This window comes from Rhea pennata, chromosome 9 (assembly GCF_028389875.1).
Source record: "Rhea pennata isolate bPtePen1 chromosome 9, bPtePen1.pri, whole genome shotgun sequence".
Lineage (NCBI taxonomy): Eukaryota > Metazoa > Chordata > Aves > Rheiformes > Rheidae > Rhea > Rhea pennata.
Genome location: NC_084671.1, coordinates 12,880,905 through 12,907,967, shown reverse-complemented (window position 1 = coordinate 12,907,967; position 27,063 = coordinate 12,880,905). Strand labels below are relative to the sequence as shown.

Below are 27,063 nucleotides of genomic sequence, written 5' to 3'. Positions count from 1 at the left end.
GTGAGAAGCAAAACACATGCTCTGTGCCTAGCAACACCACCAACTGACTCACTAGCCTGAAGGGTAAAAGTAAGCAAGCCAAAACTTTCAAATTCAGAAGCTTAAAGTTAGGTGTCTGGATCCACATAAACGCAAGCGAGCAAATACACAATTGGTCTGGTTTGTACTGACGCAGCTTTTAAAGACTGCACCTTCTGTAAGCTTCGGTGGAATACGTGAAATCACAACACTCCTGCAAAACCAGGTCACTTCTCCTGACTCCTGTGTCTCACTTGAATTTGGTTGAAAAAGGCTATTAATTTCAAGAGTTGTTGATGAGGGAGGAACTAACAGACAGGCATATGCACATAGGCAGTGCGATTGCACAAGCCTCATTTCCTTAGAAAACCAGAAAAACCCCGCTAAAAGCAATGTATCTATGTAATCTATTATGTCTGATAAAAACAAAACAAAGGTCTGCTTTTCCTGAGTGCCAGTTACCAACAGTGAAGGTATTTGCGATTGGACTTGCCACAATTAAATGCCCACACACGTTCCCTATTTTAATATTCTTGCATTGGTTTAAATAACCCGGTCCGTTGTGTGAAGAATACCCACGACTGAATACAGAACAAGTTGCACTGCTTATTGAGAAAGAAGTAGCAAAGGCAAAGCTTGCAAGACTCAAAGAACAAACAGATTGCACAAAAAAGATTACACAAATAATCTAAGAGAAAAATAGCAGGCAGCATATTACAGTAGAAACACAGAACAACGTGACCCATTTGCTTCCCACAGAGACAAACAGCACTTAAAAGGCAGCTTAAAGACAAAGGACGAAATTAATACTAAACTGCACAAAGATGAAACTATGTAATTTCAACATTCTTCTTTTGCCCCTCCAGCCCTTTCTAGGTCCTTGTTCAAGATCGTTTCGGCAAAACTCCAATTTTGGCAGCATGCCTGGGAGACTGGAGTCCTCTATTTTTGCATAAAAGGGGTTCCATAACCTTGGCGGTGACCTTCCTTCCTCCTCGTCTAGCTGCCACGTGTTGGCCTAACCTCAGGGGGACGGACAGAGGTGCTCACTGAGCCTTCCTGGGTAAAATTGCTGGAAAACATCATCATTACAGTGTGGACCACAGGGAAACATTTTAGTATCAGAAAGGGAACATAAGCTACTATATTTTACCCTGAAATCTTCTCATTTACTGAGTTATGTAGTATGAAAGGTTTAAAATACTGTGAATCTGAACAAAGAAGGCAAAGGATGAGAGAAGCTCAAATTGTATGTGATGCCATGCCTAATCGTTTGTTATTTTATTTTATTATTATTACGTGTTTTTTTTGCTTTTATTACCGCAGACCCTGGATTCTCAAACTGTGAAACAGCCCCATTGCTCTAGGTACCAGACAAGCACAGAATACAAAGAAGGGCCCCACTGTAGGACCTTACAATCCAACCCAAGCAGTAACAATCGGGTATAGGTAGGAAATGGAGAGATGCAATCAGACAAAACAGGTCAGCAAGGAAAGTTGTGGTCTCAGCACTCTAAATGTCTTACTATTGACAAGGAGTCTGTAGGCAGCCTGACCAAGCAAAAGGTTAAGGAAGAATCTGAAAGAGGATCCAGAGGAAGTTTGAGGGAAGTTTAATGGGATGCTTCTGAGGAAAGGACAAAGCACAAAAGGCAATGTAAGTGCCTGAAGATTGAACATAGAGACCTGCAGACTGGAAGGATGAGTTGATACGTCACTGGAGAATAAAAAATGAAAAAAAGGTGGGAATAGGTCATTGAAGACCACGCAAGTAAAGACAGGAAGCTTCTGTTTGATATGATGCAGAAATGAAACCAAAGCAGGGATTAGGAGGCAGAATGATCTGGCCCAAGTGGCCAAGCTAGAGAGTGATCTTTGCAACTGCATTCTAGTTGAGCACAAACAGGGAGAAACTGCATTTTTAGAAATTCTCTGTTGCAGAGATTCAAGGTCATTGGAGCCTGGATGCAGGTTTTATCTGTGTAGATGAATAGGAAAGACCATAATCTGAGCTGTTACTCAGCCAGACTCTTAAGATTTGGACAGAGTCTGGGCGTGATCTGGAGATGAGAAATTAGATACAAGGTGTCCAATCTTATCTTGGACATGAGTCACTTTTAAATGTCAGATTAAGAATGTGAGCCAAAGAGACAAACATCCACCACTGAAGATGAATGATGGAATAGGTACATGCCATACTAATCCTTATAGCATAATATTCTGATAGCAATCATGCTGGAGCCAAATACAGAAGTAATGTAACCCCATGCAGCTCGCTTGAGCTGCTCCTGTTTGTACATCCAAGGATTGCATTAGCCTTTTTGAGGCTGTAACATTATTTGTCTGTCATACCTATTTAGACACTAAGCTGTCAGGAGCACTGTCTCTTGCTATGTGATGTGCAGTGCCTAACAGACAATTCAAGCAATAACTAGAGATACTAATAGTAAAGAAAGGAGAGAGAAAACACATGAACCTTCTCGCTGTGAAAGGTTTAAATTCATGAATTCAAAGCATGCATTCTATGTAGAGAGGAGATAGGGGATAATTTTCTGATAAAAGCATCAAAGTAAAAAGGCTCTGCATTTGCTGAAATGCGGGGGGAAAATGTTGGTATCTCAAAAACTTCTACCTGATGGAAAAACCGTTTCCCACCTAACTGTACTGTGGGAATATACCACAAGGTCATATTCTCAGTGCCTGTCAATTACACAATTTCCCTTGATCAGCTAAGTGTATTCCCCGGTTCTCAGCAGCCCTGATACAATATGCAAGAAAGAACTAAAGAAATAAAGCATACTGCCTTTACAAAAGTGTACTAGGAACATTTTTTTTTAAATATGTAAATACATTGAATAAAATATCTCACTAAAAGTTCCCCTGGCAGCCTCAAGACACCCAGTATTTCTGCTGTGTTATTTTCCTAATCATCTCTGTTTAGAGTTCGCCAGCGAATGCATTTTAGAGATTCATGACACATTCTGCTTTTGGACGGCTTTGAATCGGCTGGCAGTAAATGTGGAAAAATCATTATTCCTAATGAAGAAATATTGATGACAAAACAGCATTTCGAGGACAACGTTGACCATAAGTCAACAATGTAACCAGATTTTCTCCTCTCTCCCTCCTCTTTCCTAGTGACTTTTATCCAAGGGTTTTCAGCATTTCCCAAGCATGTGGGACTCCTCAGGGCACCTTTGTCAGACAGGCACAATTACTGCATTTTAAAGGGATACAGGAACAGAGGTGAATCCACTAGGGTAACAGTACAATAGCAGACTTTAACTGCCACTGCAGCTTAACTGAGGAGACTCTGTGGTAGAGATCCTGCAGCTCATAGGCGCCAAGGGGTACTGGGTTCCTTGACTTGTCCAAATGGAATGAAATACAAAGCTCTTCTACACAGGAGAGGATTTTTTCCCTTTTTGTGGAGGATAGGACGTATGTGCCCAACTAGGATTATGTCAAGGAAAGATGCCTTTATTGTACCTGTCCCAGAGTTACCCAATACTTTGGATGATACCACCCAGGGCGTTACTACACTGATATGAAGGAAAGCCAAAGGTAGCTTGTGCATTCTGTAGGAAACTATGGCATTTTTTTCTCAGCTTATCCTTGCCTTGCTTACCTGTCCTTTCTTTGCTTTTGAACTTAGACTTCCCACTGAGTGGGAAGCCTTTGGCAATGGCTTTATTGCGCCAGGATCCAAGCATTTGACAGTAGCAAGCTGTATGCATCAGTTGTCTTACATAGCCTTTGGCCACAAGACAGATCAATCTTGATTCCCTTTTCTTCAAGAACGTCAGAAAACAGTCTTTCACAGTAAACAGAGCCTCATGCTGCAACGTGTGCCTGTAACACTTCATAAATCCAAGGCCGTGATTTAATTACCGTGTCCTGGTTATTCTGCTTTAACTACACTACACTTGTACTCCAGATGCAGATGTCCCTGTAGTGACCTCCTTGTCACTTCTACTATGCTTGTCCAGTAATAGCTACACTTTTCTGTTGTTTGCACCTCCTTCCTCCACCCACAATACAACTTCATATTCTCACTTTGCTTGGCTGCAAACCTGACACATTCTCGATATGCCCCAGAGGTCTCATTCCACTGTACACAGCAAATGCCCTGCAACTGTACACACTCACGCTACTAAGATTTTACTGTACCTTTTCAAATGCTTTTCCATGCTGCTCACCACAGTGTTAGTATCTGTGCCAGTCACCAGACCTAACGGTGAATGCTTCCAGCTCCCTGGGAAGGTAGAGGGCTGTTATGACACCCACCAGGCAGATGGGGAACTGAGACCCACAGAGATTGAATTACTTGCCAAGGGTCACCTAAGGAGTTTGTGACAGAGCCAGGAACTGAAACCACATTTTCTCAATACCAGTCTAATCCCTTTAACCACAAGACCATCTTGAAAAAGGCTTGATGGTGAGACAGGCTCGTAGCACAAAACTCCTCCATTTCACAGGGAGCTCCCAGTACCAGCTCTACTGAAATTTCCCTGCTTGCTGGAGGAATGTGCTCCCTGGCAGCCCATGCCATCACACTGGCATGCCTGGCTGAGGACGCAGGGATGAAGCATGGAGTGCTTCCATCCTGCTCCAGCTGTCCTCTGCTTAACGAGAGTCGCAGAAAGATTTGTGCTTCCTAGAGCACTCATACAGTGATGGTCCCTGTGCCTTACGCATCTAGATCAGCTTCCCTTCTTCCTTGGAACACATGGGACAATTTAGCCTATTTATGTTACAAATTAGATTACAATGAGAGCTTATGTGTTCAAGGTACTTTCCTAAATTATTACAACCACAATGCATCACAGCCACAAGATAAAGCTTGAGAAGAACAATCCTGATTTTCCCACAAAATTAGAAAAATGCATGTTGAAAGGGATCTTGAGAGGCCGTGTAATCCATCTTACTGTCTCAAAGGCAGGATCAGCTCTTTCTACATGATTCTTAACAGAAACTTGTTTAACTTGTTCCTAAAAACCTAGCAATGGAGATTTCACCAACAATTTGGATGAAATATTTCAGTGAGTACCTAGCCTTACTGCTCACAAGCTTTTATTTCTATCTGACCAAAATGTTCCTCAGGGTAGTGTGAGCCAATGCCTTCTTATTCAACTCACTGTAGACATAAGAACGTGTGTGGACTTGGTTTGGTCGACTCCAGTTGTACGGGATGCTTTTGAAGTGCGGATCTGCACGAACACTCAAGCAAAGTTGGTCTCCCTCTCCCCAGTAAAGGCATGTGAAGTTGCAATACAAGCAAATACTGATCTGATTGTGTGCCAAACTGATTGATCAAATACCGGTACCCCAACTCGGGTAATCTGCAGTGAATGTCCCAGCCCAGTGGGGGTCAGTGATGCTCTACAGTATTTAACGCCCTTGATACATTTTTGCAGCGTGCTTTGCTTTTCTCTGTTGCGTTGTGTCAACTTTTTGGCATGTGTTTTACCACGTGCAAAGGAGTTGAAACAGAGCCTCAGTAACATCTGGAGAAAAAAGAAAGGGGGTGAAAAAGGAGTGAGAGAGGAAACATTCCTCTCTCTGCTGATCGATCAAGGAAATGCAAGGCAGAGAGTATAATGTACTGTATTTCCTTTATAAATGTTTCCTTTAATGCTGATGAAAGTTGCCAGATGACAGAGACTAGAGTTGTATATCCAGGGAAGAGCCCCAGCTCAGAAAATAGAAGAGAATGTTGTTTGCACTTCTTTGCCAGGCTCTCTGAGCTGTGGCACTGGATATTGTCTCTGAAAGCAATGGCAATTCCTTCTCTGTTGCCTGTCTACCTACTGGGCTCTCCAGGACTACAAACAGGGCGTTGTATCCCATTCTGTTCTCTGGACACTCCTTGCTACAAGCTTCTGTTCACTGCTAATCCCAGTTCAGGCTTCACTGCAGGCACAGAAATGACAAAGAAAGGAGTTTTAAGTTGCAGGTATAGAGCAGGATGGAAAGAAGTAACATTTCATGGGCTTTTTTTTTTAATTAAAAAGATATTTGTATTTGGAGGTGAGAGTTTCAAAGCACTGTTTTGCACCAAACCTCCCAACCAGCAAACACCTAGATATATATGAGATGTAATTATTTAATTTGGTAAAGAAAATAACAACAACAACAAATCCCACATTTTCATTAAAGTCTGCCACCTTCCTGTGCCCATCCTTCCTTTCCTTCAGGGTAAACTGGTAACATTTAAGGAAGTAAATAAAGAAAAAGACATAAAACATTCCCCCTCATTTTCCTCCTTACTTTTTCTCCAAAATAAAAATGGGGAAAGATTTGTAAAGGCTATGAGAAAGTGGGGCTTTGCCATGCTTTCAAAAGCTCAGAAAGCTCTTCTTTTATTTTAATTGTATAGGGAAAATAGAGGGTTTTATTTAAAAAAGATGATTCTTCTCCTTGGAACACATCACTGACATTGAAATCTCTTTTTTTTTTTCATGAGATTTTACCATTACATGCCACCTAGGGAACAGCACCTCTCCACTAAAGCCTGGATGATGGGGAAATAAGGGTATCAGCCAATTTTTAGTGAGACTGGCAGGAAATCTGTCTCTGGACAAGATACCCTGAAGCTGACACAGTGGGCTTTTGCTCTTTTGGGGAAGGACCTTAGCCAGGGAAACTGAAGCTGAGACAACAGCAGATCTGACAGACTTTGGCAGATCTGGTGATCCTACAACAACACCCATTGACCCAGGCCCCTTCGCCACTTATTCTTGCAAAGTCACCTTGCAAGATCAGCTCTGGAAACTGGAAGGACAAAATATATGGTAGTGTGCAAGCTGAACAACCGTGCTTGTCTGAAACTCCCACAGGAAAAGGGAGGCAGGACGGGTGACAGAGATCACTCCTCGTCCCACCCTCGTCAGGGCTGGTGCTGGGCAGGGGGGGGGATTTCCTGGGCGATCCCCTGGCCTGCTGGGTGCGCTCTGTAATTCTGCACAAGATTTCAGGATCCTCTTTTGGAAAGCCACAAAAAATACCTCGCTATTGTCGGGTTGGCGGGTGGCGGAAGTTCCAGCGAGTGCCGCCGTGGGGGCAGCCTGTCTGCTCCCCGCGCAGGTGTCTCAGGACACGCTATTGCAGCCTGCTCACCCACTGACTCAGGCTATTAGACTTGCTGGTAGAGCAGTGGAGGGTAGTTTCAGGGGCTGCTGCACCCAACCCCATACATAAGCAGTGGCTGCAAAATATAGCTGAGGCCAGATGAGCTGGGCTCCTCTTCAGATGCTTCTGGTTCGTTGTGTAACGGTTTGTGAGCCCTCTCCCACCCACTCCTCCAGGTGGAGGGGATCAGTGATCTGCTGCTTGCAGACTCATGCACCATGCTGCTCTGTGCAACCAGGGCTCAAATGCAGATTAAATTCTCCTTAGCCCTTGCTTTCTTCAGAGCTGAAGTCAGAGGCTTAGTCAGAAGGACAGAACGAAGTGACTAAAACTCTCAGGATATCTCAGGATATGGATAGCAGCCTTGTCGTCTAGGTCAAAAAATAAGTTGCCTTTTATTGTTGCCCTCATGGAGTACAGTTAGGTTACTGCTATCAGCATGAAAGTAGTCCCCTGGAACACAAGTGATGGGTTGAGACCTGGCTGTGCTAGGTGCTATACAAAGACAGGGCAAACAATGTCCTATTTCCCAAAGATTTTCACCTCCAAATGTTTCCATGTTGTGCAAGTGCATTTCAAACCACTTCTGTTCCCCAGTCCAGTCAACCCATTTCATAAGCCCAGGACAGGCGCCACTAGTATGTTCACCAGACTTGAGCCCAGCCAAAAATCATATCCGTTGCTGGGCATGAATGACTCAATTCACTCTTCCACAGCCTAGCTATGCTCCAGCTGGTATTCAGCAGCTTGTCTCTGCCTTGCGACTTCACTGAGAGGGTGGTGGCATGAAGAGATTTTTACCAAAGGTTCTGTTCAGCAGAGAAGGTGAAGTTCAGCCTGAGTAATGGTGAAGTTTTGAGTCAGAGATGCTTCCCGTGCCAATGGCTCTGGCCTACCAACCTGGCACGCTTCCTGCATGCCTGCCTGGGGAAAAAAGACTGATAAAAAAACAAGAAACAGGGAGGGAACCTGTCTTCCTATGCCAAAGATGGAAATAAAGAAGGTGGAGAAAGGCTGGATCCCACACAGTAGAGTCCTGAAACAAATGGCAGCTCTCATATTCCTAACAGCTTTGCAGTCTGGCATTTTCAAAGGCATCCAACTGCATTAGAAAAAAAATGTCCCACCAAATTTCAATTGACACCTCATTTATTTAAGGTCTTTTGAAAATCTTGCCTTTCACAATCTGGCACCAGCCCAAGGCCTCCTTTCTGTCTTGAAACATGCACTGTCTGTGTGTTGACAGCAGTCATGCCATAAATCACATTCATCAGGCGCTGGAAACCGCCTCACCTGTATTCTGACCATCAGCCATTCCCTTGCACTAAATTTCATCACTCCAAAATTTTGAGCAGCTGGAATCAACTAACTCTCTTTTTTCATTAAACTAACCTGCTGGACAGAGGTTTCCTTCTTCCCTCCAAATCTGGGACTTTTCCAACCATGTACAAGGTCCGATATTTATTTACTCTTTTGGACAAGTAACAGGAGCTTTACAACCCGGGATGATGAGGCACTTTCATTGTGCAGGGGACACACAGCACTTGTTTCTACTCCAGGAGGACCAGACATGTCATATCCTTAAAATGTGATATTGGTATTGAGAGCAAAAGTCATTTTAAAATAACATTTGATGTTGATGACACCTATTAATTATACTTACATAATTATGCAATAATTACAATTCTGCTCATCCTCTGGGTCATGGGACTGGCTTTTACTGGCAGAGGTAGATGGAAAATAGTACCAATAACTCTCCAAATTATTTCTAAAATGTCCTGCCTGAGGCACATGTTGCATATCTGGAGTCCATGATGGAGCAGTACGTTATCAGGTATCCATGTGTCATTACTCTCGCCTGATATTCACATTCTCAGAATTTGCTGGAAAAGGAGCCAGAAGTTTTCATGCTTGGCCTCTGTTGGAGGTGAATTAGTGTAAATTATAAGATCTATATTTATAAAAATTATTATTTTATTTAAAGAAAGTCTGTGGAAAACCCATCTGCACAACTGAATGTGTCACTCTCACACATCCTACAGCTTATGATTCGTAATTAGCAAGCCTTAAAAAATAGTAAGAATTCAAAAAAAAAAAAAAAAAAAAAAACATAAAGAATGTAAACTAGAGCTCTTTGCTGGCCCTGAAGGTGATCTGTTTCAGGTGGTGGTTTAGACTTTAAGGCCTGGTGAATAACAGTAGGAGATACAGAAAATGTGGGTTCCAATACAGATTTATTATGATGCTGGAAGGGCAAGACAAAATGATAGTTTAGCTAGCTATAAAAATCAGCCTGACAGTTCCCCACAAGGAGACTTTCAGAATCTACAAATGTGAGTTCAAAGTATTACTTTTTCACACTTCTAAGATGAGAGGTTCTTTCTAAACTGGTTTCACAGAATCACAGAATGGTTGAGGTTGGAAGGGACCTCTGGAGATCATCTTTCTGCATGAAGGGCACCAATCTCTGTCTCCTGAATTATTCACACAATTCTTGACTGGGAAATTTTGCACTGACAGAAACCAAAACCCCAAAAGCTTTCCCTCCTCATGTCAGGGCTGAAGCAATAGCAAGGGACCCATCCAATGTCCAGAGGTCATGGTGAGTCCTGCCAGTCCGATGTCCTTGAGCGGGCATCAGAACAGGCTATCATCAGTGGGATTACAATTTGGCAAAAACTCACAGTGTTGAAAAACCTCCTGCACATCGTGAACTGGTTAGAGCAACCTCCATATGGAGAAAGTTGGCAAATTGTTGCACTCTGAAATTTCAGGGCACTCTTTGCTGTTTTCCTACATACATGGGAGTTCACAGCAAAGACTGTAGTACATTTGATCCTCATTAAGCACTTTGGTATGACAGCACGGAAAACTTATGGACTTGTTTACATGAGAGAGCAGAATCATTTGAAATCCACTAGACCTTCCAGTTTAGATTTCGACTATGTGTACAGACACTCATTTCAGTTTAACCCAAGCCTGGTTTTAACTGATGTAAGCTAAGGCAAGCTTCAGGTGCTTTTGAATTTATATGACCATCCCCAGAGGGCCAACACTGTTTTAACTCAGTTGGTTTCCATTTGCACCTATAATGATGTAACTTGGTTGCGTTAATGATGTCAGATGTGATGGGCAGATCAGAGGAAGCTACTATTCACACTTTGATATAAGAAACTGTGTGGGAGATCTTCACCCCGGTGAAAGGTTATAGCATGCAGAAGCAAGTTCTAAATCACAGATATGAAGCAAAGTGAGACCCAATCTGAATGCACAGTGTTTGAGGCTCCACATATTTTGGAAACATCTTTCACTGTTTTGTACTTCTCTAAGCCTGCCCTTTGCAGCCCCTGCACAGAAGAGGAGCTGTGAAATACCATGTGCATTACACTTCTTGGGAAGTCTCCAGACCAGTTCTAGAACAGGTGATTGCTGAAACTTTTGAGTTAAGCTTTAGGTCCATAACCAAATACTAAGACACCTGGAAAAAGCCTGAATTTTACCAGACTGTTGCTTATCATTCCAATACCACTTCACAAGAAAACCAAAGCAACCTCTCCGTAACAAGGAACAGATCTTGTTCCGAAAAGCTGGCATTTTGGAAACCACTGCCTAAAGACCCATCTAACTTCCTGCAGTACAGAAAAAGCCTTTTCCAGGGAATAGCTGTTTCTGAGGTTCTGAGGGCTACCAAGGGACAATGCTGGTTAAGAGAGATACAAAATTAGTAAAACAGCTGCCCAGGGGAAAGATATGAATCTCTCATTTTACATTGTTATTTCCGCTGCATCTTGTTTTGCCCTCCCCTGTCCCCAGAGCTCAAGTATGAAGCCACTGTATGCACAGATCTCCTGAGAGCTTAGGCTATATTTAATCAGTCAGATCTCTAGCCAAGCTTATGTCAGTTTGAGCACCTTCTATTCAACACACACCTATTGAGATGTGACCCACTATGCGTCACGATTAGACTGTGCTCCAGAACATCACCCTGTAAAATGTTACTCATTCTGAACAGCTGCAATTTTCCTGGACCAGAAGAGATATTCAGATATTTGCTAGATACACACTATTCCTACTGTCTGCATAACAGCTGTTACTTCAAGTCTCAGGACTTTGATCATTCACATCAGACCCAAGGCCACAGGTCAGCCCTCTTCCCTGCCCTCATAAATTAAACAAAGTGAATCTGTGAAGAGCAACCAGCAGTGAGAACATTTGTAAATACCTCATAGTTGTACAAAATGCAAGGAAGCTGAAGTTGGCACACCTTAAACAGCTTAATTAGTGCTCCTCACCCAATGCTCTGCTGTAATCAGAGCAAAGAAATAGAGAACAACAAAAGAAAAATCTGAAAACTAATTGGCTTTCTATGAAATATTGCTTCTGTGGGCAAACCACACTTAGATCAATGGGCCTTATGAACAAAGCCCCAACCTGATGAAGATGGCATGACATGGACTAGCTCAGGGTACAGATCTGTGCCTCCAGAACTATAATGCTCCTCTGCCCAAAGTTTGAGGGAGGCCCCTCTTCAGACCCTGAAGTCCCTGATCCTCCTGCTGAGCATCCTGAAGCTTGTGTTATCTGTGCAGTTTCTCATCTAAGGCCTCTCGATCTCCAAGCGTGTGTCTGTCCCCTGCATGAGTTAACACAGCAGGTCTCAGTCATCAGTCAGCATCGAGACAGCAGTGGCCCAGAGACTCAAAGGGTCAAAATGACAAGCTCTCATTACAGTCTGGCAATATGGCTGACATACCCCTTCGGACTCCCCTTACCTGCCCCTCCAAAGCAGGGAGGCCACAAAGATGGTAACTCACCAACAGTGCGCGTCTGTTGTGCATATGTTTCATTTTCTTCACCTATTGAATTATTTCTGTGAAAAAAAACTGTGGAAATGCTTCTGCCTTTGAGTAGCCTCCCTGTTTTCCCTCCTCCTCTCCTTGTTGCCTCGTATGGTAACTGCGTGTACATGTTAGGAAAGATTATGGCTGTTTCAGCATCACTACTGTCCAGTAAGGCATTATACAAGCATGGAGAGCTGAAGCCTGTATTTTGGCATTTTGTCTTTAGAAGAAACTAATGTTTTTAGACATCTAAAGATATATGATGGAATATTTTAAAATGTTCAACTTGATTCCACATCCACTCTTACTGTAGCCAAAGGTTCCACAGTACTGTCCTCCTTCCACACCTTCCTCCCTCCTCCAAACACACATGTAGGATTTGCCAGCACTGGAGACATTCATACTTCACAAGACCATGTAGGCACCAACAGCTGGATCAGTTGATGTAGAGATGGAGAACAGCAAAGAAGGGAATGCCATCAGCAGCTGAGGGTCCATGTAGCATCCTGCACTACATACACACACACACATGTGCAGGCACACACACACACACGTGTATATATATACACAGGCACACATTTTAAGATTCTCACTGACATTAGCCACGGGGCAGAAATGAGAAGCAGCTGCCCAGCTTGTGGAGAGAACAACAACAATATGTGACTAGAATTAGCTCCATGCTGGCAATGCAGATTGCCAGCACCTTCCTGTCCAGAAGAGCTGACTGCACATGACAATGCTCTGCAGAGTATAAATGACCTAAACTAGCATCCTTTCCAAATGTCTCCCTCTAGGAAAGCTCAGCCAGACAAAATTCCTTAGCTCATGTGAGGGCAAACAATCCTAGAGTTAAAAACAGGTGGAAAGTCAGTACTGTCATGCCCTAGCTATGCATCAAGAGAAAGGTCAAGGTAAAAGATGTCAGGCTTCACGCAGGTTTTGGGGGAAGCCAGTAGCTGAATTCCCTTTCCTTTCAGGACAAGCAGATAATGAGGAAAGAGTGGCATTTCAGAAGCTGGTTTTTTTTTTCAGACTATAATTTTAGATGACAACAAAAACAACCAAAAACCCCACAGAAACTTTCCCTGCTCCCAACCTGCCCTCACATAAAAGGCTGCACATCATCTGCTCAGTTTGCCCGACAGCACAGACAGAATCAGAACATGTGCTTACTAGATAGTAAGTTATTAACCTCTCAAGATATTGTCTGGAACCAGAATTTGTTGAGGAAATTGTTCATTAAAGCTGACTATTGCTGCTGACTGGACACAGCCTGACTCACAGCTTTAAACAAATAGCTTCGTATGACTGGGACTGTAATTGGGAAGTAGCTAGGAGAGAAAATCACCCACATCTCGAGTTTAGCTGCTTGTCTTTACTGCTGGCAAGTGTCTTACCCTTTGGAAGGTAGTTGCACTTGCACCTCTAAATGCTTTACAAATATATGTTATTGCTTGGGTACTTTACTGAACCACTGTATTCAGTGTGGAGATTCATTTCCTCACCTCTTAGTACCCATACACCTACCTGTGCTGTCCCCTTTTGACTCTGTTGCTGTGAATGTAATTTCTCAGAGGTTAAACTCTCACTCTCAGCACACGCAACCAGAGATAACTTTCTACACAACCTCTCTATACGCTTAGACAGGCGCACAAGAAAGAAAAAAAAAAAAAAGAGAGACAATTTAATGCAAACAAGCAAGTTCATAGATGAAAGCTGGCAACATGGTATCAGATGTAGTCTTCCCTCTCAAGTTCACAGCCGCAGCAGTTCTAGGGCTGCTGAAGTTCCCTCTGCAGGGCTGGCTCAGGCCAGGCTATGGAACAGGCTCTGTGCTTTGCCATACTCTCTCCGTATCAACCGACAAAAACTGCGCTGGCATAGTCCAGGTGGGTGACATCTGACAGCAAGTTTCACAAGTCAAAACAGGTTTACTCTTGGCTACTGATAGCATGCCAAATGTCTGCCAGAGCTGGCTTCTCGTGAGTCACCTCCTAGGTTGGGATGAAGGTCTCCTAACTTTTGAGCACCTACTGTGCCCTTGGGCCATAGCCAGGAACATGAAAACTGTGCTCATGTCCAGGATGGTACGATGAACAGCAAGGTGCATCCCATTAAAAGTAGCAGGAAAGTTCTGCTACTTTTGATTCTTTTCATTCTTCTAATGCTCCTCTACCTCTTTGCACCACCGAAAAACACTCTGTATTGATTATGCTGACATTGACAGCAGAGCCGGAATTTTTTTTTTTTTTTTGCACATCTCAGATGAGAAAGTGGGTTATGATTCATCTCACACAATCTGAGTCAAAGTGATTCCTTAAAAAAATAAAAGAAAAAACCAAACAGTTTTGATGCATTTCCATCAGAAAAGAAAGGGCTGCTGGAGAACACTCAGCAAATGAGACAGCACTGTTTAATTCTTCTTTAGCACATTTCACTCTCAGATAAAATCTGGCTTTTCCCCCTTCAAATTACACTCAAAATACCCCAAAAAGTTACTGGCAAAAGACAAATGACCATACCAAAAAAGATCACATGAGATAAATGCAAACAGAAGAAAAAATGATAAATGCCACACCATGCTCTCCCTCCATGGAAAGTTGGGTGTTAAACTAGAAAGTAATAGATTACTATAGCGAAATATCAATTTTCGTAATAACCATGAACTATTTAAATGCTGAAATGTGATAGCATTCATGGGTACATTATATTAACAGCAGCTAAGATTACCAAGTGTGATCCTGAAGCACTTTTTTTCACTTTCTTACTTTCAAAGACATGTTAATAACCCTGGAAAATAGAGCTTGTGATTTAAGTGCTGGGAAGAGCCTTCAGAGCAGTTGTGATTTCTCATCAGAGAAGGCTCACAAGCCTATTTTGTTGATTTTCACATAAAATAAGATCTAGGCCATGGTTGCGGGTAAGGCATGGGACTTGAAGGAATTCCAGGCTCAATTCCCACTTTGCTACTGGTTCTCTGCATGACTCTGGATGAGTCACGTAAACTGTGCCAGTCAGCTCCTCATTTGTAAATTAAGGACAATAATCATTTCCTGGTCCTTACTGTATTTTCAGTTTGGAAGCTCTGAGGGATGCATACTGTTTCCTACTTCATGTTTAATTTGCACATAGTGCAGTGTAACCACAGTCTTGCTAGCAGGCCTTAGATATTACTGCAGTACAAACAAGACATAAAATAACACTGAAGCAACTGCAGATTTACTGCAAGCAGCTTTACACAATAGGTGAGCTGTTTTCAGTTTTAAAAGAGCAAAAAAAAGTTCATTTATGCCAGGTCATGTGCATAACTAACTCTAAACAAAGAGAAATGAAACTTTTCTCATGTTAGTGGAGACAAAGATTTGCCCAACACTGCATGACTGGAAATGTGGTTTCCAACTCCAGCTCCAAGACTGGCTACATATCTCTCATCAACTTAGCCTTAAGTTTTGACCAGAAAAAGGATGCTTTGATGCTTAAAACACTCCAAAACATTATCTGAAGTGAAAATTATTTCTATAAAACTATAGTTCAGATAACATTCTCATTTATTCATAGACACACACATATACATTCCTTTTTTAAAATACCTGTGTGTGAGAATTTAGTGCTTATGAAATCCTGGATGGAAAAATCCTGGTTTCACTTATCTCCATAAAACAGATCTAACAGGAAGAGAGGGAGAACAAGCCTTCTCCAGCCCACATGCCCCTTGACTAACCATCTGCATTCAGCTCATCTCCTGGAGGAGATTCCCAACCAGGGTCCTCTGAGAGTCACAATTTATGGTTTTTCAGTGAGGTGATGATGTACCCACAGAGAACCCCCCTGAGAGCAGCCAACTCATTTCGTATGGGGCATGAAACAGCTAAAAGGTAGGTCACACTTTTAGTTTGTAATGACCTGAGTTAGCTACAGACTAATAACCTGCAAACAAAGTCTTGATAGCTCATTATCAATTTTTCAGCCATTCTACTCCACAGAGAGTTTACTTGTGGCATGTAGGTTTATCATGAACAAGGTGGATTCTCTTTGAACTTTTTCTTAAATAAAGCTAGAAAGATTTACTTTGTTTTCATGCAGGAATTATTAACTTTTAGAGGTTTCAGTACTAGCCTCATTATCGTCCAAAGTCTTTTGGGAAGTAGGTTGAGCTTTGCTATCCATTTGTATAGTGCCTAGTCCATTTAGGGCATGACTGCAATATAAAAAATAATTTCTAGCCCCATAGATTATTTTTTTCCAAAAATATGTTATTTTTAAATATACTGAGGAAATCTCATAGAATTCTGCTATACCTAAGAAAGACACATCCCTGATATTCATTATCACATTTCACTCCTCTTAGAAGATATCAGGAAATTGTCGGCTTTCCTTTACTGACTGTTGGAACAGAAATAATTACAAATATAACTTGCAACACACTTCTGTTTCACAGTACACAGGTGATCATGAAGATTTCTTTGCTAAAATGCTAGCTGGATACTCTGCACTTATGTTCCATACTTCTTCTGCATCAAATCAGTTGCAAGTGAAAATATGACCAAGTTGATGCCAGCAATTCAAGCTAAACCAGGGACTTAAAAAAAACGCCAAGAAAGTCAATACTGCCTGCTATCTGCTTCAGCTGACATTTTATCACCTACAGTAATAATTCCAGAGTCAGAACTTAGGTGGTAATTTTGTTTTTGATGTAAGATTTAGATCATGTGAAACAGTGGTAGTGTAGGTGACTGTTTTTCAGAAAAACTAATGATGCAAAACCTCATCCTGCCTTATGCGGATAAGAAGAAAAAAAGGGAACATGCGAGTCTCCTACCTCCTGGCACATCTGGGCAGCAGGCGATCAAGGTTACAAAAGCATGGCCCTCTCTAACTCCTGAAGGCTGCCTCTGCTGGATCTTCATTAGAGGTACACTCAGTGTTTCATAAGGCTAAGATCCCAGGCAAAAAGGACCTAGGTATTGGGCATTTCTTCCACAGCTACCGCACACTAGGGTATGGATCACATCAACAGCAGGAAGAATCAAACTTTTGCATCCATTTAGACAGTCTTTCAAATGCTGAAATACAGCTGAAATCAGCTCAAAGCCGCTTTGCCCATAGCCTTTGTCTCTCTTTTCTCTTGCCTTTGTCATGGCCGGAGATCAATGCGTGCAGACATGGTATGTTTTGCACTCCAACCACTCACTGGTCTTCTCTTTTTCATGCCCCATTTGGAGCTGTGGGCCAAAATTAACTCTTGTAGGTTGTGCTGAGCCTGTCCTTACAGATTTGCTCTCCGAACCCTACTCACATATGCTGTGCAGGGATGCTGGCAGTCACAGGACTCCCTGAAAGCAAGACAGATGGGGGTGGCGCACACTGACAGAAGTGAGACTGCAGAAAGAGGCTCTGAAAGCTATTCACCAGGGTAATTGGAGCCCCTGGGGAGCAGAGGGAGGGTGCCTCCCCTTGCGGCAGCCCACAAGAGGGCAGCTGGATGCTGATGGCGCTGCACCATGACCTCCCCAGTGCAGGCTGCTCCTGGCCACTGGAGCCCACACGCAAACCCCGGAGTGTGGCTCCGGAATGAAAAATAATAACAAAACTGCAGTTGATAAAAGGATCTCCCTTATACGTCCGCTCTTCCTGCTTCCGTGAGTGGTTTTATAATAGAAAATCACTGTCGGCTCATCAGTTGTTGGAAACCTAACTTACTATTTTCTGACCCAAACATTGTTCAGATGAGAGCGTACGCTATCTTGCACCAGAAACCTCCATCTTTAAACGAAAGGCATGACACATCACATCATTACATAGCAAAATTACAATGTAATTTTTTTTAAAATAATAAGCTACATCTTTTAGTAATAACCTATTAAGAAGAGATCTCGGAATACATGCAAAATATGCCAACTTTTATTTTCTTTTATTTGTGGTAATTCAGAAGAAGCTAAAAGCTACTTGAATAGATAAAAATGAGATGGTTACAGACATCCCTGATGAAGACTGAAATGCAACACTGAACATGTTTAATTTAGAAATACTAGAACCATTCAGTCCATGGCGGCATTTCAGCAGAAACAAAAATACCATGAAATGAAGGAAGTTCAAATTGGTCAACTTAGGGAGTCTCCTCATCTCTAGCATCTGCGAAACTATCATGTTCGTTCCCACATCTTATCTAAATTTCTACGTGCTAAGCCATGTCCTGCTTCTCAAGTAGCCAAGTTAGGGAATGCCTTCAACACCTTTTGACACCAGGTCTGTGGTCCTAGTGAAACATTTTTAGCTGGTGGATTCAAGCCAAAAGGAGACAAAGCCAGTGAGTGGAAAGACTGACAGAGCCTTGACAGATCCAATACCAGTGTCACTTACCATTCTTTATTCTTAACTTGATGCAGCATCTCAAAGCACTGTTGGAGAGCAAGGCTTTGCTGTGGGAGGCACTCACACAACTACTATGAATCAGCTCCTGGCCAACGGATGATGCAGATTAAATGCACAGCAAACAGAGTCAAGGGGAAAAAAGTTAGTCTGGAGAAGCAGAATGATCTGCCAAAGGTCCACAGAAGAATGAGAAGCAGGAAAAGAACCCAAGCATCCTGCTTACTGGCCTCACTCCTCTCCCTGCTCTGCACCACCTCTCCCATTGTCAAAGTCTGGGCATATGATCACATGTGGTAAATATGCACAAGAAAACCTACAGCTCCCAAAGTGTCAACTCAGAGACAAACCAAGGTCATTTAATGACCAAACGGAGAAGTTTCAATAGGAGCATCTTAGGACATCCCTTCTGCTGGCATGCATCCCTTCAGGATACTGGAACTATGAGAAGAGACTGCTGTGGTATCAGATACATAAAACTAGTGGCCTTTGGTAGCTGTGAGTGCTTACAGTAAAATGCCAGCAAAAGTTTCTTCACACCAGTCAGGGAAACTCCTCTGCTGTGGGGAGTGACTCAGCTGGGACACAGTCCAGAAGGCAATAGGAGACAAGGGGGCCTGATGGCTCTTTTCCAGTCTTAATCAGCACTGACTGTCTGGCAATAGAGACTGGTAAGGTGCCAGAAGACATTTCTTTCTATAAGACTTGAAACAATGCTCTAGAACAGTTGTGATCTTTGCATCTTTTAACGCAAAATCAAGGGCTTTAATGCCCCATGATGACCAACAAACAATTTTGATAGTTTCATCCTAATCTCTTGTCAATCTCCATTTCTCCTCCCTCATCCTCCCCCAATTCCACCCCACAAAGTATTCTTTTTTCTTGAACAAATCAAACATGCCAATCTGTGACAGCACATTTAAGCCCTGTTGAGGGCTGTGACAGCGAGAAAGCATCCCTACTGCACAGAGCATAGTATGTTTGGGAATCTTTCCTAATAAAAAAGGATTTGATTAAAGACAACCAACTATCGCAGATTAGCAACTGAATCAGCAGTAAGGAAGGAAGAGTATCTTAACCTTGGAGACCTCAATTTGCTGATCTACCAGGGACTTCCTGAGAGATGGGGGCAAGTCACTCCATAACCTAGAGGAGGGCTGTGAGAAGAGACACACTAAGGACTGGAGCACTTAGATGTAGTGCGGTGGTATGGCACAGGTAAATTGGGAAGCATATCCAACATGCTTGTTTAACTCCTAACAATTCACATAGATTTTTTTTTTCTAATTATTATCCTCAATGATGATATTTCCTTGCTTAAATACTGCTGTGCCAGTAGCAACTAGAGGACTTCTCAGTGTGTGTGCTTGGGTGATTTCCGTCTAGGGTGATGACTGTCTAGAACAATTCCCTCGTGTCTGAAAACACCTTCAGTAACTTCCACCCAAGGAAGCTGCAGAGATATATCCTGGGGAACACAGGCCTGCTGGAGCCACAAGATGCCCTGCTCCTGAATGCAGCTCCGCCAGCCTATCGGCAGCACCAGCGAGCATTACAAGAACTTAGAGCAACAAATCTTTAGTGGCCCCTAATCCTCCTTCCTCCCCAGGAGCCTCCATGCTGCCCAGGCTAACTCCTGAGCCAAATGGCTTGATCAAAATCAGAAACACAGAAAGCAAAATTGCAGAAGGAAGATGGTTACAGAAAAGATCCAGAGTGCTGACAGGCCAAGTAAAATGACCTTTCTCCAGCCTGACAGTTCAAATGTAATTATTCCAACAAATTATTTTCATGACTTAATATAACGCCTTGCAGCTTTCTAGTAAGGTTAATTAGATTCCTCAATTCAAAACCTATCTGCTCTTAACCAACTTTTAATATGCTAAAATTCAGTTTTCCAAATTCAAACTAATAAAAGTGATTAGCTGACAGCTATCTGGTGTGCCGCAATTACCATGGCATTTAGACCTCAGGCAAAAGATATTTAATGTAAATCAGAGTCAACATCTCTGCCCATTTGTCCTTTTTCTGATTATTTGATCAATGTGCCACATGAATCTTGTGTGATCCATGCTACCACACTAAACAAATAAAGAATAAAGGTAGAGAGATTGGTTCAAACAGTTAACCAAAGTTGAAAGACACTTTTTCTTCCCTCCCACACTCAATTTCTTTCTTCTATTTGAGCATAAAGTTACTGAAAGATACTAGGCTGACAGTTGAAGTAGATGAATGTTTACCTCCGACATAGCCAGAATTAGTACAAAACTCCCTGCCTGCACTACCACATCAAAAGGCCTCACTGACTGTGATCCCAAGGCCTCTTTTCTGCAGGAGTAGCTCAGATTGGAACAAAGCTCAGAGGATGACAGTAACCTACCTCTGCTTTTATCCAACCAGAAAAAGTGGTAGTGTCCCAGGACTGATGGTTTTGTTTTGGATTCTGCTTGGTGGGTTTGTAATTAGGTATGGGTATGTTTCCCAAATTGCTGCATGGAGCACAACACGCTTAGAGAACCAAGGAAGAGTTCAGCCCAACACATGGTCCTTCTGCATGTCCAGGAAGGCAAGCTTGGAGGTTCTGTTTCAGATGATCCTCAGAGGAACAGACTCAGTGCAATTAGAAGAGATCAACCAGAACAGAGCTTGTAATTAAACATCACCTGCCCGAGCTAGGACCGGGGCTGTTGTTTGATTTTAGTCTTCTAGCATGCATCATTCTGGTTCAATTTTTGATCATGCTACTGTTCATAACAAGAACATTGGTAACATTTCTGTATGCTCTGGAGCCTGCTTTCCATTTCCTTGTCTCCTGTTGAATTAAGAACTAGTAGCATGGCATTAGTCTGACCTCCCATCTGATAATCAAACTGATGACCCAATGTTGACTTCATATCCCAATCCCTTGAGCTATGCATATGTTTTAGATGAAAAAGATTTAATGTACCACACTCCCAGAGTAAAGCCATCTTAGTGGTACAGTATTAGCATGTAAACCCCCAGCATTTCAGTTTCATAAATACAAATGCTAAACAAAAGTAACCAAAACCTGCCTGGATGTGATGTGCTCTAAGTGACCCTGTTTGAGCAGGGGGGTTGGACTAAATGATGTCTAAGGTCCCTTCCAACCTCAATCATTCTGATTCTGTGAAAACGAAAGCTCCACTTTAGGAAGCAATTTCTGAGCTGTGAGGAAAATTAATCACTAAAACAGCTTATCAGGGTAGGTGGTTGACTCACCATTGCTTGAAGTCTTTAAGATAAGATTAGATTTTTTTTTAATCATGATTCAATCAAGTTCCTGTGAGAAACTGAGAGTAGGACATTGGGCTCAATAACGGCAAGGTCCTCTGTGACCTTGGATCCTGTGAATCTCCACATTCTCTGTTCACCTGCCTTCCTTCCTGGGCTACAGACAGAATGGGTTGGGCTTCAATCCCTCAACCTGTTCATGCTACTTACAGTTCTACATTAAGAAAATGACTGTAATCAAATCTCATGCTTCAGGGCTCCAGTCATTTGCCTGAAGGGAACAGGAAAAAGTTTTTCCCTCTCAGCTGCGTGTGCTAATAGCTAAATACATGTTATGCTTGCTTGGTTGTTGCTTCCCTTTTAAAACATCACCAAGTGTGCACAAATGGATATGGGGCAGAAATGAAGTCAAACACAACTCTACAGTAGCACAGAAAATGCTCTCTGGTTATCCGCTCTTCAGTTAGTCATTCTGGCTCACACCTTGGAGCTGTGCTAATCGCCGGCTTTGACATTTCAGCTGTGAGGGGGAAGATGATAGGCAGAGGGTACTGATGAAGAATGAGGCTGATGTCCACCCCATCTCGTGGGGCAACGTTTGATGAGAAGACCTCGGCCTTCTCATTTAATCAAATCTTTATCACTGCAAGATCTTTGCTCATTAGTGACACCTTTATCTCACCTGACTTTTGATTGAACAAAATCACTGAAGTCTCTGTAAGCCAGAAATGCTCGGTCCAACTAAAATCTACAGCTATAGACAGAGGGGGCAATCTAAACGAAAATTTTAAGAAGTGGTGATAAAATGAAGGCAAAGAAGACAAAATGAATGGCCTCTCCAGGCCTTAAACTCTACAAAATACAGTGATTTGTTTCCTAACAACTCAGTCACCCAAACCTTTAAGAAACTAAATAGACAGAGGAAAGATATCACATATGCCTAAGTCTCTTGACTTCAATGCAGAGTTCAGAATCTATATTATCTTTTTTATATGAGGTAAGATATATATTTTATACGTATAGATGCGTCAGATAACACATTTGTATTCCTTTAAAAAAGGAAACATGCTGCTAATCTTTTCCAGGCAAAAAAGATGACACATGTAATGAGCCACTCAGCCCAGGTTCATCTTTCCCACCCAGCCCTGGGCTAACTGGTGTCCATGTAAAAGCAATCTGACTGATTTGAAATGGATTTCCTTTTGATCTATACCAGTATACAAGAAACCAGAATCTGTGCCTCAGGAACAGAATGCATTTACACTGCTAGGATTACTGCAGGTGCTGTGGGAATGGGCCGGGCAAGCAGGCAAGATAGCATATCTACCATACCTGTGTTCAGCCTGGCAGTGAAGAAGTTGAGGACAGATGGTGTCAAAATGAACCAGACACTGTAAAATTCAACTTTGTAACCAGAAAGACGGTTTACAATCTTTATATACAGCAAGTGAGCATGAAATTTATGCTGAAATTACAGAGAAATTCCTATGGATGATTACACTTCCAGCCCAAGCATAGAAAGTAAATCCATCAATATGAAGGTTGCTGCATTAACAGTACAGCTGTCAGGCCTCCCCATTACAGAACCTGGGAAATATGGAAAGGGGCTATGGACAGATTGATTCAACAAGACGTGGCAATGCTCACCAAAGTAGTCATCAGAGGGAGGATTCTCCATGTCATACAGCATTTTCTTGGTAAGATGTTCCAGCTCATCCTCAGGCCTGAAGGTAGGAGTGCTTGATGCAGGCCCAGAGCTTGGATACCCACTCTGAAAAGAAAAATGACAAACAGTCTGTGATGTGGTATAAAAGCATTCCCCCACACTAAGATGGTCTACTGGCTGTTCAGTGTTAAACTTCATTCTTTGCCCTATTTTCGCTTTTTTCAGTACCCAAGGGATTCACGCAAGTAAACATCTCACTTAATGTAATGAAGATGGACTCCTAAAAACAGTCAGTGAAGTGCTATATATCCTCTTAGAATGAGAAGCGTTCTGTGCCTCATAATTAGGTGTCTACTGGGTAGTACATAATAATAAAGAAAGGAGAAAATTAATCCAAGGATAACTCGATACAAACATTTTCCAACACTGAAAAAGGCTTTGGAAGGATTTCAGTTTGGATTTGGCAAAAGCTTCCACCATTTAACAACACAACAGAAAAGATGCTAAAGCAGTCATTCCTACACTGGTGTAGTATATGGACACAGACAGATAATCCCTAACCGCTAGTTATGTTCTTTGATTGTTTGTTTTGACACAAATCCTACTATTAACATTAGTGAGAGCAGGAGCTGGTCCATGGATTTTTAGTACTGTGAATACAAAGGTTTCAATATGTGCTTAGAAACTGAGACCTCTTGGCCTTCATGTGCTAAGAGCTGGCATAAAATACTTGCAGTCCATCTCAGTGAGTTATCTCCATTAAAAATAGCAGAAGTATGGGCATATTTTAAGAAGCACAGAAACATTCTGGTGCCTAAGAGTTTCTTAGAAAAAGCTAAGTTTGGTGCATTTAATGAGGAACTCGGTCATTTCAGGATTAAAAGATGCTGATGACAGCTTCCCTTGTGTGCACTGCTTTCCTGAAAGACTTGCATGCGAAAATTAACTTAGTTATGAAATACAGTATTTCTGTAAAGCAAGAGATTTAATTTTTTAATTCCTGCTTTCATCAAGGTTTGGACCTTAGATCCCAGTCCTATAGATGTTAGTCTACAGTATTTTTCCACACATCATACCCATTTGAATGGGAAGAAAAGGCAGAATCACTGGAAAAACAAAACACTGGTCACCTATCGCTCACAGAGATTATACACACCTGACATGATAAGCCTTTATCGTGCCAGTCATTTCCAGCAGAGAACAACAGCTCATAGTGTTGCAGAAAAATTAACTAAATGCTTTCATGCTTTTTTTTTTTCTTTCAGACAGGAAGGAAATTTCAAATGAGATATCAATCAATGTAGAGGAGTGCTCAAGACTGTGCTTAGCAATACTTCAATCAGTCACTCTAAGCAACCATTTTTCCTGATCCTGTCATACTTATTTTTCTAGTGCCCATGCTAGGACGTACACCATTACCCCCTTCTTTTGTTGCCTTGACCTACCTCATGTGCTGTGCCCATGGGAGCACAGCCGCATGAATGCATGTCTTGGCGGCGCCGGATTTACTGCGCACATGCAAGGCACAGTTGTGCCTGATGCCTGCCCTCCATGTGTAGCAGCCATGCACAAGAGAAATGGGTGTCAGGGTCCCCTGGAAGGAAAAGTACCTGGAATAAGCCACAGGCTGGATGAACTTTCCTAGAGGGCTGTGCCTGGTCTATTTGCAAAATGTTCAGTGAGAACAGAGGTTGGACCTACCATACATTCAGGTTTTCCCAGAGATACTTTCTTTTTCAGCTAAGGGTTTTTATCTGAGCAATATCCAAATATTTTGCGCACTTGTCTGGGATTTTGGGATGCCTAGCAATTGCTCTGAGCAAGCCACTGAACATCTGGAAATCCTGAACATCCATTTACAGCTCAATAAACTCAACTGTACAAATGCAACTATGCTGATACGTTTGGGCTACCACCAACTTATTTTTTCATATGTGAGATAGGCCTGTAGAGTGCACAGGACTTGCATTTGCTTTCTAAGTCAGGAAAGTGCCACCCTCATGGGATATATCATTCTGGATGAGGTAAGGACATCCACATGACTGGGAGTTACAGAACTAGGTACTTGACCCAGCACACCCAGAAGCCCTTGGCCAGTTTTTGATGGCTATTTTTAGAAGCCCAGAAGATAGCTGTTTCATTAAAAATAATAAATAACATAATCCTAAAAAAAGGCTTATTAATAAGCCAATTAAAGCTGCCAAATGTAAAGTATTTAATCTTGGAAGAACTGTATTTTTTCCTTTGCTCTCTTGTTACTAAGAGCTGATTGTGAATCTTGCCTGATCATATATTTTAACACAGCAAGTGCAGCCAAAGATTTATTACCCTGAGAAATCAATCAAGCAACTGAGCCTCTTAAAATATTATTCCATCTCTTGTGCTTGTTCCAGTTTCCGTGCAGAAAGGAATAACCATTGCTACCATGACAACTGAGACACCTTCCCTAGACTTTTCATGGACTTTTACCCTCAGGCCTTACAATGTGAATGGACACAATGAAGAGGGCATGAGGGGCTGCCTATTCCCCGAAAAGGGAAGTGAGAGGCATAGAGGTAAAGTGATTTGCCCATCGTCACGTGTTGGATCTGAGGTGAAGACAAAATTCACGCTCAGACTTTGTTAGTCTTTGTCCAGCACGACAACCACAACCCATCCTTCCTCTTTCTGTGGTAAAGCACCGCTGAAAACCCAGTCACCAGCCTCACATCACACCCCTGCGCTCGCTCGCTTTGGGGCCGAGCACATGGCATTTCCAGGACACAGCACAACTCCCACCAGCCTGGTCTTCTGCTGCCCTGGGGCGACCCGCTGGGTTTCATCAGAGTACTCCACTCCCAGGCATGCCGGTGGGAAGCCCTCTGCCTCTCCTTCCTGATGGCTTCCTGCATTCATGGACCCAGAAGGTGGTCGCACCTGCTTATCTCAGGGTGCCATTTGAAACCAAAGACCAAAATCTGCAGATTTGAAGTCCTCCTTGACTTTCTGTGTCTTTGGAGGCCATGCTTGAAGGCCTCAGACACACAATAAATAGTCTGTGCTCATACTTTTTTAGCTGCATTGCACATTTCTAAACTAGGCAGGTTTCTTGCCCAGTACCCAATGTCAGCAAAAATAACAAATACCAACTGCAACATTATGAGACATTTTAACTTGTTTTCACTAAAATGCTGTGCCTTTTGGACCAACATTTAAGCAGTGCTAGTCACATCCTCCTCCTCCTTGCATGGCATGCGCTGACTACGTGCCTCCAGGAAAACATATCTCATTCATATGAACATGCTGTTGAGTTTGTTGGGACATGCACGCACACAAACATAGAGAGAAAAGTGTATCCTTAGTCTGATGTATAATGCTTGTTTCAGCAAAGCAGTTTCCTTCCTCCTCCTTTGTTAGGTCAGGGTAAAAATAAAACTCTAGCTTTCCTTACAAAACATTTTTTTGTTGTTTTTTAGACTTCTGCTATTCTCTCCTGATCTGTACATTGATCAAAGCTGTGTAGAAATCCAATTTACTGTCTAATCTACCATAGTTATCTTCATGTGTTCTCCTCTTTCCTCCACGATGCCTCAATGCACACACAAATATACACTGTCTGAGCTACACAGACCCCAGATTTGCGGTCTATGCAGAACCGCAATACAGGCCTCCTGAGCCTTTGACCATTATTTTATCTGGCTCATCTCAGCAACACCAAAGATGATGAACTTCCCAGTGAAAACAGAAAAGAGCACTGGCCTGCAGAGATTCAGCAGGGAGGACCATGTTTTGGTAGCAGGAGCACCT

General features: G+C 42.4%; 1 protein-coding gene across 10 annotated transcripts in view; it reads right to left on the bottom strand.

Moving 5' to 3' along the window:
- Positions 1 to 27,063, bottom strand: part of LPP (LIM domain containing preferred translocation partner in lipoma) — a 354,330-nt gene that overhangs the window by 52,404 nt on the left and 274,863 nt on the right. For all 10 annotated transcript variants that reach the window (XM_062582808.1, XM_062582810.1, XM_062582812.1 and 7 more), the window contains one exon: positions 23,259 to 23,382. In XM_062582808.1, the coding sequence (XP_062438792.1) occupies positions 23,259 to 23,382 (124 nt within the window). The remainder of the gene's footprint in view (positions 1 to 23,258; positions 23,383 to 27,063) is intronic.